The sequence below is a fragment of the Lampetra planeri genome, chromosome 69, assembly GCF_965212315.1.
Source record: "Lampetra planeri chromosome 69, kcLamPlan1.2.h2, whole genome shotgun sequence".
In the NCBI taxonomy this organism is placed as follows: Eukaryota; Metazoa; Chordata; class Hyperoartia; order Petromyzontiformes; family Petromyzontidae; genus Lampetra; species Lampetra planeri.
Genome location: NC_136174.1, coordinates 447,860 through 466,840, shown reverse-complemented (window position 1 = coordinate 466,840; position 18,981 = coordinate 447,860). Strand labels below are relative to the sequence as shown.

The following is an 18,981-nucleotide window of genomic DNA, read 5'->3' as shown; positions in this document are numbered from 1 at the left end:
CATTGGGTCCCAGTGCACAGGGGAGACATTGTTGGAGCAGCCGTTATGATCCTCCGGATTTTCCTCGGCTGTGGATGGCACGAAGATATCCAGAACGGAAGACGCTGGCGGCAGAGCTGACTCGGGAATGCCGCCTTCCGTTTCTCGACGAACGGCAGCAACCTTCCGAGTGAAATCATTCACGAGGTGGTCCTGTACCGACGGGCAACTAATTCATCACACACACACACAACTATACTCTACCGAAAGAACCAATAATATGAATCCCTGCAGTCACGAAAACTTCAAATCAAGTTGAAACCGTTCCTTACCTACAGTGGGCAGTTCACCAGCATTGATTCACGGGAGCCTGACGCTTTAGAGATGAGACACTGAATATTTTTGGTTCTACCAATGAGACACTGAATATTTTTGGTTCTACCAATGAGACACTGAATTTCAAAACCACTCCTTGCCTGTAAACAGCGGTCAGTTTACCAGCATACTGGTAGGAACCACCTGGTTCCACAAGCCCACAGGGGATTATTGTGTCCGTCCGCCGTGCATCCAAAAATGGGAGGGGTGGGGCTGGGTGGAGAGGGGAGGGTGGGGAGGGGCTGGGTAGGGAGGGGCTGGGTGGGGAGGGTGGGGCTGGGTGGAGGGTGGGAGGGGTGGGGCTGGGTGGGGAGGGACTGGTCACCCCGTGGTGCCCTTATAAAACTCAACGTTTAACCTACTCACGCCGGCTTGTGCCCGCCCTCACAGTCGGCCATATTTGCCGAATACACCACGCCGCCGTTGACCCTGGCCATTGACCAAGCAACCCAACGTTCCTACCAGCTCCCTCCGCAGGAATGTGTTATACTACTGTACACCAAACTACATAACACCACAAACACACGTCCAACGCGCTACCACCTCAGACGGGTCACCATCACACACGACAGGCTGAGACGAACGAGACGTTTGTGACTGCGTGTTTATTTTCGGCGCCCTGGAAAGACGACGCAACTTGTTACGGCAATTAAAAGGCGGCTTTGGGTGTGTGTAGCCTGCGTTTGTGTGTGAGCGTGTGTGGGCCGTCTGTGCGTGCGTTCAATCATTCCCACTCGGAGAAAGAAAATAAACAATTTACATCCTTCGGCTCAACATCTACCCCCAACTTATAAATCTATTAACGATTTTTGTACTTCACCAGGCGTTTAAGGCCACAACGCTCTTTCAGAAGCGAACTGAAACGAGAGCTACGTAGCTCAAGTGTGTAGCGCCCATGGACACGGGGTAAAATAAAAAATATCTTTAGTTTACTTGTGATAGGCCAGGTCGCTTCCGAAAGAAGAGCGACCTTTAGACACCTGGTCAAAAAAAAAAGTCTTTAAAGTTTAGTTTAGGGCTCCTGGAGCATTATACATTTAGGACAGACGAACGAGCCAGGCCTTAGGTGGGTGTCAAGCAAATACCAGCGGCACGGAGATTTGGGCCACCCAGTATATGTGGGAGACGGGGGAGGCGTGTGGGCGGGGGGTAACCCAATGAAAAGAAACCAAAGAAAATCCTCTAAAATCGAGGCGCCCACAAAGGTTTCACGGAGACAAATCCACATTTCTGCCCGCACACACGCACACACACGCGCGCACACGCCTTAGGAGCCCAGAGCAGCAGCAGCAGAGCCAAGAGGGCAGCACAGACGGAAGGGCAGAGCGGCGCAGGACGCCTCTAGTGGTGGCTGTCGTTTTCCTCGTAGCCGGTGGGAAGGGCATTGACGTGGGAGTTGTGGAAGAGGCTGTGGTTCCCGTCGCCCCAGGGGAAGCGCTGGCGGAGTGGGAGGGGGTAGAGAGAGAGAGAGAGACAGAGAGGTCAGGACGGGACATCCGGAAATTGTTGGGACCGCGGGAGGAATCCGATGAGTTGCGAAGCTCTTGTTTTGTCGCTGGATGTCTCCGGTAAGGGGTGGGAAGGGCCCCACTGGTGGTAACAAAACGTTGCAACAACAACAAACACGACATGAAAAATAACAACAGGGTTTTTACCCTTTCTGGAAATATAAAACGGGAGCTGTGCCAAGATGTTCAAACACCAAGGAGATTAAACCTTTTGCAAGGAATCGTCAATTTTTTTCATACCTTTGTAGTGGGTTCGAATTAGGTGCACACACACACACAGCTTGGAGGCAACACTATTTAGTAAACGGTAAGTAATATAACACTGTACATGAGGTGGTGACCACCTTCCTCAACTCACTAATCACTCTGAAACACGACACAGAGTGGACCAGGCAGGCAACGGGCTGCCTGGTCCAGGACGACGACCCGGGACTTGAGGACTGATGATGTCGTCTTCACTTCGGAGTTCAACAGCCCCCCGCTCTGCATCCACACCCCGCTTATATCAGCTCCGGTGTGGCCGGCTCTGCCCAGGCCACGCCTCCCTTCCCAGGCCACGCCTCCCTTCCCCCACCTCACGGGAAGGTCTGGGTCCCTCCACCACGTGACCCCCACAGGCACCCCCTTGGGGCCCCCAGCCCTCGTACGGGCCGACACAGTAGTGACGTCCTATGTCACTACACCTTGATACTGGCAAAAAGTTCCCGGACAAAGGCAGTGCTCGCAAACACGATAGTGAAGTGCCCAGCAGCATAGGAATGGTAAAAATAAATCACGTAAAAGAAATATATGCGAATGGAACGAAGCTATTTTATTTAACCGCTGCATCGTGCTTCCAGGGTGCGCCGCTTCTGCGGCCGTCTGGAACGCGCTCTCTTTCTTTCGAAATTAGGAAGCCACTGGAGCGAGACACTTTGCATCAAACGATCGAAAGTTCATTGTTTTTATAACCGCTGCTTGTTGTTGTTGCCAGTATCAAAGTATGAAAAGATAAGAATTGGTTTTACCCTTTCTGGCAATGAAACAGGAGTTGCGTACGCGCATGCCCATAGCGGCGGCTAGCGCGCCGCGCTACGAACCTGGCGACCCGAATTCGATTCCCGCTCACGGCCAACGCCGGTGGCAATTGTCTGATCCGGTCCTGGGCCTCCCCTAGGTCGACTCAGCCTCAAAATGAGTACCTGGTGCGGTGTTAGTGTGCGTGTTAGTGTACTTGTTAGTGTACTTGTGAGTGTACGTGCTAGCGCGCGTGTTAGCACGCGTGTTAGTGTGTATGCGCGTGTTAGTGTGTATGCGCGTGTTAGTGTGTATGCGCGTTTGGGTGTGTGCGTGTTAGTGTGCTTATGAGTGTGCGGGCATGTTTGGGTGTGAGTGTGCGTGTAAGTGTGCTTGTGAGTGTATGTACGCGTTTGGGTATGAGTGTACGTGTTAGTGTGCTTGCGAGTGTGCAGGCGCGTATGGGTGTGCGTGCGAGTGTGGGTGTGAGTATGCGTGTATTTGCGTGTACAGTAATCCCTCGCCACTTCGCGGTTCAAGTTTCACGGCCTCAGTGCATCGCGGATTTTTCGAACTGATTTAAAGGCCTCATTATACCTGTGCAGTAACACCATCATCATCATAATTCATCATCACATTCATCGAACTGCACAGGTCTGTCATCGTCGTCATTGTCATCATCATTGTCATCGTCGTCATTACTGGAGTCAAGTCTCAAGATACTACTGTCATTGGTGAGTGTAGAACACCATAATACGTATCGTATGAGAGAGAGTGAATGTATAATATTAAGGTTTTATAATTAAATATATTTAAGTAAAAAATATATATATTTAAAGTATAAATATACATATTTTAAACATTCTGGTACCCACACACACATACGGAAATTCCTAGGGGGCCAATCCTACTTCGCAGATTTTCACCTATCGCGAGGGGTTCCGGTCCCCATTAACCGCGATAAACGAGGGATCACTGTATTGGCGTGAGCCTGCCCGCCCGCGTGCGTTGGCCCACCTTGGTGCGCAGGCGCAGATGTTCATAGGGGACGAACTCGGCCCGCTCGTGCTCGTGCTGGCTCGAGAGGTAGGAGTTGAGCATGCAAACGGCGACGCCGGGCAGGGCGACCGTGAAGGTGAGGATCTTCCACATGCGAGAGCCTGGCACGGCACAGGACACACGGGGCGAGGGGGGAATGACACGAGTGTTGATGTTGACGTACGCCGAAATTATTTTTGGAAACCACCGCACGGAGGCAAACCGTTGCCATTCGGGAGGTGCGGGGGAAGAACAACTAAAAAAAAACACAAAAAAGCAGCGCTCGAGAAATTCGTTTTCAATCTAAAATCCAGTCTTTGGGTCTCTGTGTGGCAAGTCTGTGGGTCTCTGTGTGGTGAGGCTATGGGTCAATGCGTGGCGAGTCTATGGGTCTCTGCGTGGTGAGTCTATGGGTCTGTGTAGTGAGTCTATGGGTCTCTACGTGATGAGTCTTTGGGTCTCTGTGTGGTGAGTCTGTGGGTCTCTGTGTGGCGAGTCTGTGGGTCTCTGTGTGGCGAGTCTGTGGGTCTCTGTGTGGTGAGTCTTTGGGTCTCTGTGTGGCGAGTCTATGGGTCTCTGCGTGGTGGGTCTATGGGTCTCTACGTGATGAGTCTATGGGGTCTCTGTGTGGTGAATCTATGGGTCTCTACGTGATGAGTCTATGGGGTCTCTGTGTGGTGAATCTATGGGTCTGTGCGTGATTAGACTATGGGTCTCTTTTAATGAGTCTATGGGGTATGTGTGGTGAGTCTATGGGGTCTCTGTGTGGTGAGTCTACGGGTATCCGTGTGGTGAGTCTGTGGGTCACTGCGTGGTGAGTCTATGGGTCTCTTTTAATGAGTCTATATGGGGTGTGTGTGGTGAGTCTATGGCGTCTCTGTGTGGTCAGTCTATGGGTTTCTTTTGATGAGTCTATGGATCTGTGTGGCGAGTCTATGGGGTCTCTGCGTGGTGATTCAATGGTGAACAGCACACACCCACCTTGCAATCTGCAGATGGCCCGGAACGGGAACTCGCATGTACTATAGCATCATATATACCTAAAATGCGACCCCTCTATTGCCAGTATCAAAATGATGAAAAAATAAAAAAACTTTACCCTGCCCGGCAATATTACAGGAAGTGCTAAGAGGTCTCAACACCCAATAGACACCCCTATTGCAAGGCATCACATCCCATAGATATAGTTTCAAGTTTCATTTATTAGGTATAGCCCTGTGAGCCATTCGGCTCTTGAATCGGGTGCAACCGCAACAAACAAAAAAACAAAAACATGAACAAGAAAACATCTTCAAGTGACTATGTGCAAACAGAAAATTCAGAAAAGACAGCAAAATATTGCAGAAAAAGCACCGTACACCAACACTGTGTGCAAAAATTCCAGTGGGATGCAAGTCAAACAACAACAACCACAAGACAACTTAGATTAAGGCCATCAGTCTAACTCTGTACTACAATTCTAGCTTTGAAGCTTTCGTGACTGCAAGGATTCATATTCTTAGGTTTTTTTCGGTAAAGTCACGTAGGTAAAAAATTCAAGTTAATAAAAGTAAAATAAAAAATAAAATAAAAATCACGACGTTTCGGAGGCAACACAAGCTTCCGTCTTCAGGTGGAACTGCACCGAACCTCACAATAATAATAATATTCAGGGCCTACCTTGGCTCCTCCCACCCTCAACCAGTATATATACAAGGACTGTTTTCTTGGAATCTCTCTCACTTGATACAACTATCGTGCTGTGACGGTTCCACCTTAAGACGGAAGCTTGTGTTGCCTCCGAAACGTCGTGATTTTTATTTTATTTTTATTTTACTTTTATTAACTTTAATTTTTACCTACGTGTCTGTACTACAACAAACAAACATGGCCAAACCGAAAAACTGGTCGACCCATAAGATCCCTTGCTTGAACTTCCACTAAGCTCGTGGTCCATCCTAAGCCGCATCCCCACTGCAGCAAATGCAGATGCATGATGATACACTCATGGAAAATTACAAACTGACCAGTCGTGTGCGACTGTGGTCATCCAGAATAGACCACAAATACGGAGTAGGAGACAGACATCACTGCGGTGATGATTAATACTCCGCTACTGCTTCTGCTGAGACGGTGGCTCTGTGGCTTGACCACCTGGATGTGACATTGGCAGTCGTTGTCTGTGCATCTAAGTCAGCCGTTGTTCACTGGTGCAGAGACAAGGTCATACAGGAGGCTGTCGGTCTGGTGTAGGCCAATCGGTTTCAAGGACAACGCATACAACAGTATTACCAAAGGCAACGTTTGTCTTCATGTTTTACCGCAAGGATGACCGTGTGGTTGATGCAGACGACGCCCTGCAATAGGTGCGCGTCCATTTGATGTGTGAACACCTGTTTTAATTGCCAGATGATACTAGTGGCAAAAAGGCCCCACAGATAGAATAATCTCTCTCTCTCTCGCTGTCCGTAATTCTTTAGAAAATCAGTTTTAACACATAGGCTGTCGCCACCAGTGTTACCCACAGTAAAAAAAAACCCCATAACAAAATGGGACCTTTTGCCAGTATCAAAGTATTAAATAATAAGAAGAGCTTTTACTCTTACAAAAACAGGAGTTGTATTAAGATGTGCAAACACCAAATAGAAACCCTTTGCAAGGAAACGTGTATTGCAATAACTAATTCTCCGCGTGCCCTAATAGATCTCAACGTTCATCCCACAAAGTCCCATCACAAGGGAAAAACACAAATAAATATACAAAAACATTGTTTTTTTGCCCGTATTCAAACGGCTATACGGCGTATTGCCCTGAAAACTCAATTTCCCCTGGACGAGAACACGGGTAAACCGTATGGGTTTACAGGTATGAGTGTATAGTAGTGTATAGTAGTGTAGTGTATAGTAGTGTAGTGTATAGTAGTGTAGTGTATAGTGTAGTGTATCGTGTAGTGTATCGTGTAGTGTATCGTGGTGCAGTGTGCATAACTGTCAACCCCTTATCAGTGCCCTTCTTATTACAAACCAATTCAGACCTGATTGGTCACCTCCGTGCCCTTGTAAATCTCAACGTTCATCCTATGCACTACACTCTACACTCCACTACACACTACACTACTATACACGACACGACACACTACTATACACTACACTATACACTACTAAATACCTGTCAACCCCTCCCTTATCAGTGCCCTTATTACAGACCAATTTAGACCTGATTGGTCACCCCCGTGCCCTTATAAATCTCAACCTTCACCCCACAAAGTCCCATCACAAGAGAGAAACACAAGTAGACGAAAACAAAATTGTTGCCCGAATTGAAATGGCTGTACGCCTATACAAGAATACGCGATGAACCATATGGGGTTGACAGGTATGGACACTGTGTGGTTAATGTAAACTCGGAGCCTCGCAAAACATTAAGAAACGCACCAATTAGCGTGAGCAGAACGTCGAGCAGAAGCTCCAACTCTAATTAAAACTTGACTTGAAGCTTTCGTGACTGCAGAAATCCATACTGGTTGGTTATTTCGGTAAAGTCACGTAGGTATCAAATAAAATAAATAACGACGTTTCGATCGCAACACCAGCGGGAAAAAAATATAATCCAGCAGTGGAAGTGCTGAACCACGTCGCTATTTATTTTATTTTCTACCTACGTGATTTAAACCGAAAAAACCAAAGAGTATAATTAAAACCTCCGTAAAATTTCGTTAAAAACAACTTCTCGAGGCCTAGTCCGTCACACCGAAGCCTCCTCCTGACCTTGCCTCACCACCGCCACCACCACCACACCAACCCCCGCGTCTCTCCCGACAACTCACTCTTGTGCTCCTCGTGCGCCACCGAGGCGTACCGCCTCGCGGGCACCCGGACGAGGCGCCATGCGGACGAGGCGAGAGACAACGGAGGAGACATCGCTGCCGAGATCGGGGAATGAGAGATGAGATACGCGAATGGCCGCCTTCCTCAACCTTGAAACAACCGTGACGTCAGCACGCACGGGCTCGTGACGTCAGCGCGCACGCCGGGTGGGTGGTGGGGGTGGTGACTGACGTCAGCACGCAAGGGCTCGTGACGTCAGCGCGCACGAAGGGGTGGGTGGTGGGGGTGGTGACTGACGTCAGCACGCAACGGGGCACGTGACGTCAGCGCGCACGAAGGGGTGGGTGGTGAGGGGTGGTGGGCTACGTCAGCGCGCACGGGCCTGTGTGATGTTCGCGCGTACGTGAGGGGGAGTGACGTCAGCACGCACGGTCTTGTGTGACGTCACCGAACACGCAGGGGTGGAGGGGGGGACCAAAGGTTAGGATGACGTACGCGACGTGGATGGACCGTGACGTCATCGCGTTGGGTGCATAATGAGCGGATGTGACGTCACCGCGTTCCCGACGTATGTGGGGGGTTGGGATGCTCAATGTGAGGAGGGACGTGCGCGACGTGGATGGACGGTGACGTCATCGCGTTGGATGTACATTGAAAGGATATGACGTCACCACCTCGCGACGTACATTGTGGTGGGGGGTGCCCAATGGTTGGAGGACGTGCGTGATGTGGTGGTTGGTGACGTCATCGCGCTGGATCCATAATGATAGGGTGTGACGTCATCCCGTCACGAAGTCAGTTGGAGGGGGAGAGGGGCAATGCTCAAGGTGAGGGAGGACGTGCGTCATCGCGTACGTAAGTGGGAGGGGCCCAAGTCAAGGGAGCCTTCGATGGATAGTGACGTCACCGTGTCAATGACATCATCATCTCGCTTGGTTTATTCATAAGGATGCGTCGAGAGAGAGGGACGCGGCGATCGTGACGTCATTACGCGCGGACAACTCTGCATGACGTCAAACGCGTGTCGCCAAAGGAACCGAAAAGAGCCGGATGACGTCATACGGAGTGAAAGGGTGGGAACCCGCTGGGGGATGACGTCACGTCCGTGGAGGGCTAAAAATAGCCCTGTGACGTCATCGCTTCCTGGATCCGAGAGTCGCGCCCACGTGATTCGGAGTTGTCCCGCCATTCAGAGGCGGGGGGAGGGGCGAGCGAGTTGATTGACAGCTTAATTATTTATTTGTAATTAATGATTTTGTGTGTGTGTGTGCACGGCTAGGAGCGAGAACCAAGTTCGATGTCACGGTCATCACCGCGGCCTCTCGCCGACCGGTAGCCTGGGCCTCCTCCTCTAGGTCGACTCAGCCTCGAAATGAGTAACCTGGTGTAGCCAAGTGTACGAAACGTCTCCACCGAGCTACCAGTACTTGCCCCAACAGCCCTGCTAGAGGCTACCTGGGGGGGAGCTTTGTCTGTGTGTGGTGTGTGTAGTACATAGACACTGCTGCTGCTACTCGCTAGCTAACACCACTTGCCCCTACAGCCCTGCTAGAGGCTACCTGGGGGAGCTTTGGTGTTGTGTTGTTGAAGGGCGAGCATTGTAGGCGGAGTCGGCCTTTAGTTCATGAAAAATTGTAGCGTCCATATCACGGTGTTGTGTGTGTGTAAGATCAACGCAGCGGAGACAAAGGCGGCCGGGCATGCTCGTTAGCCACGAAGACAGAAGGTCACTGTAGAATCAGCATCACCACGCGTTTAGAGTTATTTGGCTGCTGCTATCAATTTCCACGTGATTAAATCAGCCACCCGATTGAGCTGCTGTAATTTTTTTGATCGCTTCTCAAAAAAGAGTTTAGTTTTGTTATTCGTAGGTAACGCTAATACTGGTCAACACACCTTTTTCTGGCATAAGGTATTGCAACGGGTTTAAGGTAATTTTGGGGTGCTGATTCCAAATCTGGCATCAGTTTTTGTCTATCACATCAGGTTTTTGAGATATCAAATATTGCATTTTCAATAAAAACTGCAGAAGAAAAATATTAAATAAATGTGGATATCTACATAAAATGATATTATAAACACACTATCCTAAAAATACAGCGCCCTATTTTAACACTAAAGCAGTCACTGACTCGCAACAACTTGCAATCATAAGTGACAGAGTTAATTTTGGGTAAAATCAATGAAAATGGGGTATGCCGATAGCATAAAAAATATGTGATAGAGCAAATGTGAGATCAGATTTGGAATCAGCACCCTGAAATTAGTCTAAAACAGCTGCAAAAGTCCAGGCCAGAAATTTTGTTTTTTGTTGACCAGTTTAATTGGTTCTAACCGGAGCTTTGTGAATCTTTAAACCGTGCAGGAAGCGGGAGTGGACCATCCATAGGGAGACGGAATGCCGTTGAAAGTTCTATTTTGGACTCCGAACATTGTAGGTGAGACTCCTCGCATTCCCAACATTAAACAAGGATTGTGACAAAATACCGGATCGTAAGACACTTGCGGGTGCGTCCTATAATCTGGTAGGTGAGTGGGTGGATGAGTGGTTGAATGAGTGGGTTCGTGGGTAAGCCAGTGAGTGAGCGATTGGGTAAGTCTGTGGGTGGATGAGTGGTTGAGTGAGTGAGTGGGTGAGTGGGTGGGTGGTGGGTAGGTGGTGAGTGGGTGGGTGGTTGAGTGGGTGATTGGGTGGGTGGGTGGGTGAGTGGGTGGGTGGGTGAGTGGGTGGGTGGGTGAGTGAGTGGGTGGGTGAGTAAGTGGGTGGGTGAGTGAGTGGGTGGGTTAGTGGGTAAGTCAGTGAATGAGTGGGTGGGTGGTTGAGCGGGTGGGTGAGTGGTTGAATGAGTGGGTTCGTGGGTAAGCCAGTGAGTGATCGATTGGGTAAGTCTGTGGGTGGATGAGTGGTTGAGTGAGTGGGTGAGTGGGTGGGTGGTGAGTGGGTGAGTGGTTGAGTGAGTGGGTGAGTGAGTGGGTGGTGAGTGGGTGGGTGGGTGCTTGGTGAGTGGGTGGGTGGTTGAGTGGGTGAGTGGGTGGGTGAGTGGGTGGATGAGTGGGTGGGTGGGTGAGTGGGTGGGTGAGTGAGTGGGTGGGTTAGTGGATAAGTCAGTGAATGAGTGGGTGGGTGGTTGAGCGGGTGGGTGAGTGGTTGAATGAGTGGATTAGTGGTTAAGCCAGTGAGTAAGTGAATGATTAGGTAAGCCTGTGGTTGAGTGAGTGAGTGGGTAGGTGGGTGGTGAGCAAGTGGGTGGTTGAGTGGGTGATTGGGTGGGTGAGTGGGTGATTGGGTGACTGATTAGGTGGATAAATGGATGGGTGAATGAGTGGGTGGATAGGTGGGTGGATGAGTGAGTCGGTGATTTCGTGGGTAAGTGAGTGGGTGGGGTGAGTGTGCGCAAGTTCCTAGGTGAGTGGGTGGGCGGTGAGTTGGACGCCTAGGTAAGTGTTGTGAGCGAGCGGCCATTGTACGCACGTCATACGCCACCCGTGACGTCACCCCAACCGTCGCCAATCGGAGGGTGCGTCGGCCCCTCGTGTCGTCTGTGCGCGCACGTGCCAGGCTATGTCCGCCTACTGCTCCTCGCGCTTGCGTGGTGGTGGTTGGACTCCCCTCACCTGTTCGTGCCTCTCTACTCGACCTTTGCAGCTCTGGACTGTAAGTGATCTCCACCACCGCCACCACCCCCACCACCACCCCCACCACCACCCCCACCACCAGCACCCTCATCACCGCTACCACCCTCATCACCGCCACCAACCCCATCACCACCACCCCCTCCATCACCCCCACCACCGCCACCCTCATCCCCACCACCGCCACCCTCATCACCGCTACCACTCCCACCACCACCATCCCACCACCGCTACCACCCTCATCACCACCACCCTCACCCCGACCACCACCACCCCGACCACCACCACCCCCACCACCACCACTCCCACCACCACCCCCACCACCGCCACCACCCCCACCACCACCCTCACCCCCACCACCGCCACCACCCCCATCACCACTCCCACCACCACTCCCACCACCCCCACCTCCACCACCACCACCACCCTCACCACCGCCACCACTCCCACCACCACCGTCACCCCCACCACCGCCACCACCATCACCACTCCCACCACCCCCACCACCAACACCACCCCCACCACCACCCCGACCACCCCCACCACTCCCACAACCCCCACTCCCACCACCACCCTCACCACCACCACCACCCTCACCCCCACCACCGCCACCACCCCCACCACAACTCCCACCACCACCCCCACCACCACCACCACCCTCACCACCACCCCCACCACCACCACCACCCCCACCACCACCACTCCCACCCCCGGCGTGTGCAGGGATTGACGGGTGGCTGGCGCGCCGCCTGCATCAGACCTTCGCCTACGGGGCCTGGCTCGACGTGGCCATCGACAACCTGGGACGCGGGCTCCTGTGGAGTCACCTGTGCCAGGTGTCGAACCGGGGTTCACTCACCCCACCCCCTCGCCTACCGCCAATACCTGTCAACGCCATACGGTTTACCCCGTAGTCTTTGTAGGATGAACGTTGAGATTTTATGAAGGGCACGGGGTGATCAATGAGGTCTGAATTGGTCTGCGATAAGGTAGGGCACTGCAGAGGTCGCAATCGGGTACCCGATACCCGGCTACCCGTACCCAGCCGGGTACGGGTACCCATTTGCGACCCTGGTGCGGCCGGGTACGGGTACGGGTGGGCCGTGAGTCACTGGTGAGTCACCGTTTGTCACTCATTTCCCAACGTCTTGTCTCTTCTCACAATTCAAGTTCCTAGAATCAACCCACCCGTGCCTGCAACATGGCTTCATCCCAGAGGTCGCAATCGGATAGCCGATACCCGTACCCTACCCGATACCCGGCCGGGTACGGGTAGCCGGGTATCGGGTAGGGTACGGGTACCCGTTTGCGACCCTGGTACGGCCGGGTATGGGTAAGGAATCAAAACCCGTTTGCGACCTCTGGGGCACTGATAAGGGGTTGACAGGTATGGAGACCCACAGAGATACACAGAGACACACATACATACACAGAGACACACAGAGATACACGGAGACTCTTAGAGATACACAGAGACACACAGAGACACACAGAGGATACACAGAGACACACAGAGACACAGAGAGACCTCACAGAGACCCCATATAGACACACAGATACACAGATACAACACAGAGACACACAGAGACACACAGAGACACACAGAGACACACAGAGACACACAGAGACACACAGAGATACACAGAGACACACAAATACACACAGATACATACAGAGACACACAGAGACACAGAGATACACAGAGACACACGTAGACACAGAGAGACACACAGAGACCTCACAGAGACCCCATATAGACACCCAGAGACACCCAGAGACACACAGAGATACACAGAGATACACAGAGATATACAGAGACACACAGACACACACAGAGACACACAGAGACACAGAGAGACCTCACAGAGACCCCATATAGACACACAGAGATACACAGATACAACACAGAGACACAGAGAGACCTCACAGAGACCCCATATAGACACACAGAGATACACAGATACAACACAGAGACACACGGAGACACACAGAGATACACAGAGACACACAGAGACACACAGAGATACACAGAGACAACAGCACTGTTTTTCGAATGCTTCACCGAGGAGAACTTTGTGTGTGTGTGTGGTGTGTAGACGTGTGTGTGTATGTAACACCACTTGCCCCAACAGTCTGTTAAAACTACACTGTGGGGCGGGGGACGGGGCGAATCTCTGCCTTCTCTGTTCTTCGTCGTCGACGCAGGGATGGGGCTACCTGATCTCCGCACTCGAGTGGATCGTCTTCGTTTGCAATCACCGATCGCTGGGAGCCGACTGGAAGGAGAAATTCGACGGAGCACCGCGCTGGGTTCAAGCCGTCATGGCCAACGGTGTTGTGCGGGAGAGGGGAAAGAAAAAACAACACGAGCGTCGGAATCCGATGAGCTTTTGAGCTTCATCATGGGACCTCCCTCGCAGAGGTCGCAAACGGGTTTTGATTCCTTACCCGTACCCGGCCGCACCAGGGTCGCAAACGGGTACCCGTACCCTACCCATACCCGGTCGGGTACGGGTAGGGTACGGGTATCGGGTACCTGATTGCGACCTCTGGGATGAAGCCATGTTGCAGGCGCAGGTGGGTTGATTCTAGGAACTTGAATTGTGAGAAGAGACAAGATTTTGGGAAATGAGTGACAAACAGTTACTCACTAGTGACTCACGGTCTACCCGTACCCGTACCCGGCCGCACCAGGATCGCAAACGGATACCCGTACCCGGCCGGGTACGGGTAGCCGGGTATTGGGTAGGGTACGGGTATCGGGTACCCGGTTGCGACCTCTGCTCCTTCGCCAGCATCAAAATATAAAGAACACAACTATTGGAACCTCCTTTGCCAGTAGCAAAATATTATCATTGTTTTTTTTACCCTTTTATCTGGCAACAAAACTGACACCTTTTTTTTACGAGGAGTCATGTTTGCATTGAAGCCGAAAGTGTGCCTTTTGGCGTCATCTGGTCCAACACCATGTGAGACTAGGCTCTAAGAAAAGCTGTCTCGGGTGTGGACCAATCAGTTTCAAAGACAATGCATCATATACTATCAGAGCATGTTTTTTTGTTTGCATGCTCACCACAAGTATGTGTGGTATAAGTGAATAGCTTAGTGAGTGAGAAGATGAACGGGTGAATGAGTGGGTAGGCGAGTGCATGAGTGAGAAGGTGAGTGGATGAGTGAGTGAGAATATGAATGGGTGAGTGGGTGAGAGAAGATGAATGGGCGAGTGAGTTGGTTAGTGAGTGAGATGGTGAGTAGATGAGTGAGTGAGTTAGTGAGAATATTAATGGGTGAGTGGGTGAGTGAGAAGATGAATGAGTGGGTGGGTGAGTGAGTTAGTGAGAAGATGAATGGGCGAGTGAGTGAGATGGTTAGTGGATGAGTGAGTTAGTGAGTGAGAATATGAATAGGTGAGTGGGTGAGTGCGAAGATGAATGGGTGAGTGGGTGGGTGAGTGAGTGGGTTAGTGAGTGAGATGAATGGGTGAGTGGGTGAATTAGTGAGAAGATGAATGGGTAAGTGGGTGAGTTAGTGAGAAGATGAATGGGCGAGTGAGTGGGTGAGCAGATTAATGGGTGAGTGGTTGGGTGGGTGGGTGAGTGAGTGGGTGAGTGAGTGAGCGAGATGGTGACTTGAGTGAGTGGGTAAGTAGCGGCATGGTGCTGGCCACCCACCCACAGTGCCGGCCGTCGTATGCGTGACGCTTTAAAAAAATATATAGTTCTCACTAACAGCACTTGCCCCAACAGTCTGTTAAGACTACACGGGGGGCACCTTTGCATTTGTGTGCGTAGGATTCTGCACGCCGCTGGGATTGTTCGCCGTCATGGGTCTGGACGTCTTACCCCTGTGGCTCTACATGAGTCAGAACCGAGAGCCACTTGGTCTGGCTCCCTTCACACTGCCACTGCTCACAGCCGGCACGGCACTGCTGATGAGCGGGCGCGCGATGTGCCTGGGCGTGGAGGTGTGGACACGCGCACACACGCACACACGTTCACGCGTGTACACGCACGCACAAAGACAAAGATCCCCCTGTATAGCCTGAAAAGACTTGGGGCAAGTGGTAGCGAGCAATATCTTTGAAAGCACACACAACAACAACCGCCATTTGCCACTCGGTGGCAGTAATGTCACCACGGCGATGTGCCAGGCAATAAGTGTCGAACGCCTGCTAGCAAGAGGTCACGGGACAGACCCCCAGGTGCCATGGGTTTACTGATTGAGATGACTGGCTGATGCACCAGCTGAGTCCCCTACTGTGCCAACTTGCTGTGCTTTAGCCACCCGGCGCTCCGCTCGTTGTTGTGAGCGTCGCTCCTCTGCCCTCCAACGTTGCTGGAGGGTGACTGCCTCCAACTGCCCAGTAGCAGCGTCCTTCATGAGCCTCCTCCATAGAGGCCGATCTTGACACCGCTGGTTCCAGTTATTGGCAAGTCCACTCAGTTCCACATCCTCTCACTCTACATCGCTCCATCTCTTCTCTAGCCCATGCTGCACCCGTTTTGCCCCCTCTAGCTGGTTTGGCATATGGTGGCTGGGCATGCGGGCTACATGACCCACCCAAAGCAAACTTGCCTGCTGGAGGAGCTCACCGATGGGACTGTGTCCAGATCTTTTGAGGATTGTGAGCTCCTCACACAATCCAGCCTGGTTGAACCCAGGATGGATCGTAAGCAAGCCACATTTGAATGTTTCTAACTGGCGAATATTTTCCATTAGGGGGGCCCACGTTTCACAAGCATAGAGAAGGGAGGACATTACTGTGACCGAGAAGACCCGAAGCTTCGTGTGGAGCGACAGATCAGGTAGCTTCCACACGGCGTTATGCAGCTGATGAAAAGATAATGCCACTCGACTGATTTGGAGTGAGACCTCTACTGTCAAACCAGAGCTGGTCATAAGCACACTGCCCAGGTATGGGAAACTCTCCACTCTCTCCACAACTGTCCCACCAATGGGGAGTTGAGGGGGTGATGTTTCCGATGACACAAAATACCCAGGCAGGTGCTTAGTTTTTGAGGGGCTGATGGTAAGGCCCCACCTCCTAGTGGCAAATTCCAGGCTCAGCAGCAGCACCTCCAACTCATCCTCTGAGTGAGCAGCAATAACCAGATCATCGGCATACGTAATATGGTTGACCAATGGGGAGTCATCCCTTGACCGCACCCGAGCATCGATCAGCCTCCCATTGTATCTGTCCCAGATACAATGGAAATTCCACCGTTGCAGCCATGGAATTCTTCTCGAACTACGTGGTTGAAAAATATGTTAAATCGTGTCGGTGCCAGAGGACATCCCTGCCGCACCCCAAGGTCAACAGAGAGTGGCTCTGACTCCCCACCATCATGAAGGTCCTTAATGATTGTGAGCAGAGAGTTAGGGACTCCGAAACTACGAAGATCAACCCAGAGCCTAAGCCTGTTGATAGTATAACAGGCCTTGACCAGGTCAATAAAGCAGAGATGTAGGTCAGAATTGGAAATCCCAACACCTCTGCTGTAGCAGATGAACAGGAAATATGAAATCTGTGCAGGACCGCCCTGGCCTGAAACCACATTGGGGCTATGCAAGCCTCTCCTCAGCGTACCTGGCTAAGTAATGTTGAATAATCCTTGCCAGGACCTTTCCCGGCACACTGAGGAGTGAGATGCTCTTGTAATTAGTCTGTAGAGTCACCAGGGCATCCTTCCAATCCTGAGGAACGCGTCCCGTGGTCCAGACTGATATGATTTCATATAGGGAAGTCTGCACAGAAACGCCACCCTCCCTAAGCAGTCGCTTGGGAGATCATCTCTGACCGGTGCTTTTCATGGTCTCTGGCTCTGGATCACCTTCAGTACTTCCTCAACAGATGGCACCTCAGCCAGCCACTCACAGGGGGTGACAACTTCTTCCAATATTTGAGGCACTGCAGCCTCACCAGGGTCATCTCCACTTTGCCCCATGATGGTTTCCAGGCTGAGGAATTTCCCCTCCCCAAGACCTCACAGAATTGCTCAGAACATCTGCAAACTTGTTCCTGGGGGTCAGAGATCGAAACACCTTTCTTTCCTCTAAGAATGGTGATGTGTGGCGCTGCAAGTACACTTGTTTGATGAAATTAAAGAGTAATTTGTGATCGCAAGCAACTCAAGGCAGACTCCATCTCCTCAGCAACCCGCGATCACCACCCATCCTTGCAGCGCTGCACGGCTCTCGGAACTTTCGAGCGAAGGCTGCAGGAAGCCTCATTCTCCGACGTGGGATGCTGTAGACGATGAGAGTGGGCCTGTCGCTTTATATCAGCAAACCTGAACACCTCCCCTGTCAGCCAGGGTCTCTGGGGAGGTCTGGACCGCGTACCCAAACAGCAATTGCAGCTACCTCACCCATTTCCCCTCGACATCAGGATGCGTGGGGGATGATGCCAACCCCAGCTGCATGCGATAATACAATTATTGCTTGCAACTTTCATCAGCGAGCTGAGACCAGACCACTGTGGGTTTCAATGGGGTCCTAGATGGACACCCACCACCGGAGTGGAAGAATGGCAGGCGCATCATACAGATGACAAGCCAATGGTCAGTGGGCAGATCAGCTCCACGGTAGATCCTGTGTGTACACGCACAACCACGCTTGTACACACACACACGTGTGTATGCGCACACGTGTACACACACACAGACGTGTAAACACACGTGTATGCGCACACACACGTACACGCACAGGTATACACATAAGGCAGAGAGAGATATTTGTGTGGTGTGTGCGTGCGACAGGTGTGGTGTGTGTGGAATCACATCCGCTATCTGGCGTCTCTCCAATCGTCACCCGCCAGACGCTGAGGAAGACCAAAAAACCCGCGATGTGGATGCAGATATTTTTTTGTCTATCCGGTCCATTGGAAGACCATCAACTCTCGATGACACTGTTGTATTTATATATATAAAAGGGAAATGTGTGAATATATGTGTCTGTTCGAAATGTTTAGCATACTTCCCGACATGCAACACACTTGATATTTGGCATGTGGGTAGCTTCCAGACTGTACACAATAGAAAACGTATAAAAATTTACTTTTGTATTTTGGTGGTGGGGGGGCGCATAAATGCATATATTTGGCACGCAAGTGAGCGGTGACGTCATATCTGTGATGTCACCCGCATGCGGCAGCGTCACGCAGTGTGCCTGCTGGCGTCACGCATCCCCCCCCACCCTCCGCGCAGGCCGTGTATTAATCCAAGACAAGTCCCGGGCGAAGCCGGATAGTCAATCTAGTATTACAGTAAAAAAAAACTATCATAATTGGTTTTTTACCCTTCTATCTGGCAACAAAACTGACACCTTTCTTACAAGGAGTCATGTTTGTATAGACCACAACACCTGTAGCCATAATGCAAACAAAAAACATAACTCTGACGATATATGCACTGTCCTTGTAGCCGACTGGTCCACACCCGAGACAGCTTTCCTTAGAGCCTAGTCTCACATGGGTTGGACCAGATGACGCCAAAAGGCGCACAACCCAAAGATAATGCACCACCAGAGTATGAGAGCTCGGGGCAAGCACCCACACCACTGGAACCTCATTTGCCAGTAAACACATTTGGGGGTGGGGGGGGCGCATACATGCATAACTATTACCTATTACTCAATAAACCAGGTGT

At 51.4% G+C, this 18,981-nt stretch overlaps 2 protein-coding genes across 5 annotated transcripts; one reads left to right on the top strand and one right to left on the bottom strand.

The window, feature by feature from the left end:
* Positions 1–940: 940 nt before the first annotated feature.
* Positions 941–7,941, bottom strand: LOC144737386 (cytochrome c oxidase subunit 6A1, mitochondrial-like). The gene is made up of 3 exons (XM_078620059.1): positions 7,702–7,941; positions 3,876–4,018; positions 941–1,791 (listed from the first exon to the last, which is right to left on the bottom strand). Exons 1-3 carry the CDS (start codon positions 7,793–7,795, stop codon positions 1,696–1,698), a joined length of 333 nt encoding a protein of 110 aa, XP_078476185.1. The 5' UTR covers positions 7,796–7,941; the 3' UTR covers positions 941–1,695.
* Positions 7,942–8,707: 766 nt separating this feature from the next.
* LOC144737384 (uncharacterized) lies at positions 8,708–18,279 on the top strand. 4 transcript variants are annotated; one of them, XM_078620058.1, is made up of 7 exons: positions 8,708–8,944; positions 10,068–10,140; positions 11,262–11,357; positions 12,059–12,171; positions 13,541–13,667; positions 15,127–15,299; positions 18,094–18,279. In XM_078620058.1, the coding sequence occupies exons 2-7, from the start codon at positions 10,101–10,103 to the stop codon at positions 18,157–18,159; spliced, it is 615 nt and encodes a 204-aa protein (XP_078476184.1). In that variant the 5' UTR covers positions 8,708–8,944; positions 10,068–10,100; the 3' UTR covers positions 18,160–18,279. The 4 variants fall into 4 exon arrangements, with proteins under 4 accessions (XP_078476184.1, XP_078476183.1, XP_078476182.1 ...); XM_078620057.1 differs by having other exon boundaries at positions 8,708–9,034; XM_078620056.1 differs by having other exon boundaries at positions 8,708–9,057.
* The last annotated feature ends 702 nt before the right edge of the window (positions 18,280–18,981 follow it).

What these genes read in the sequence shown, in the direction of transcription:
- LOC144737386 (XM_078620059.1), bottom strand. Translation starts at nt 7,795, where the DNA reads ATGTCTCCTCCGTTGTCTCTCGCCTCGTCCGCATGGCGCCTCGTCCGG. An exon ending in GGCGCACGAGGAGCACAAGA is followed by an intron (nt 4,019 to 7,701) that starts GTGAGTTGTCGG and finishes GTGCCGTGCCAG; the next exon opens with GCTCTCGCATGTGGAAGATC. An exon ending in ATCTGCGCCTGCGCACCAAG is followed by an intron (nt 1,792 to 3,875) that starts GTGGGCCAACGC and finishes CCACTCCGCCAG; the next exon opens with CGCTTCCCCTGGGGCGACGG.
- LOC144737384 (XM_078620058.1), top strand. Translation starts at nt 10,101, where the DNA reads ATGCCGTTGAAAGTTCTATTTTGGACTCCGAACATTGTAG. An exon ending in TGTGGAGTCACCTGTGCCAG is followed by an intron (nt 12,172 to 13,540) that starts GTGTCGAACCGG and finishes TCGTCGACGCAG; the next exon opens with GGATGGGGCTACCTGATCTC. An exon ending in CGATGTGCCTGGGCGTGGAG is followed by an intron (nt 15,300 to 18,093) that starts GTGTGGACACGC and finishes TGCGTGCGACAG; the next exon opens with GTGTGGTGTGTGTGGAATCA.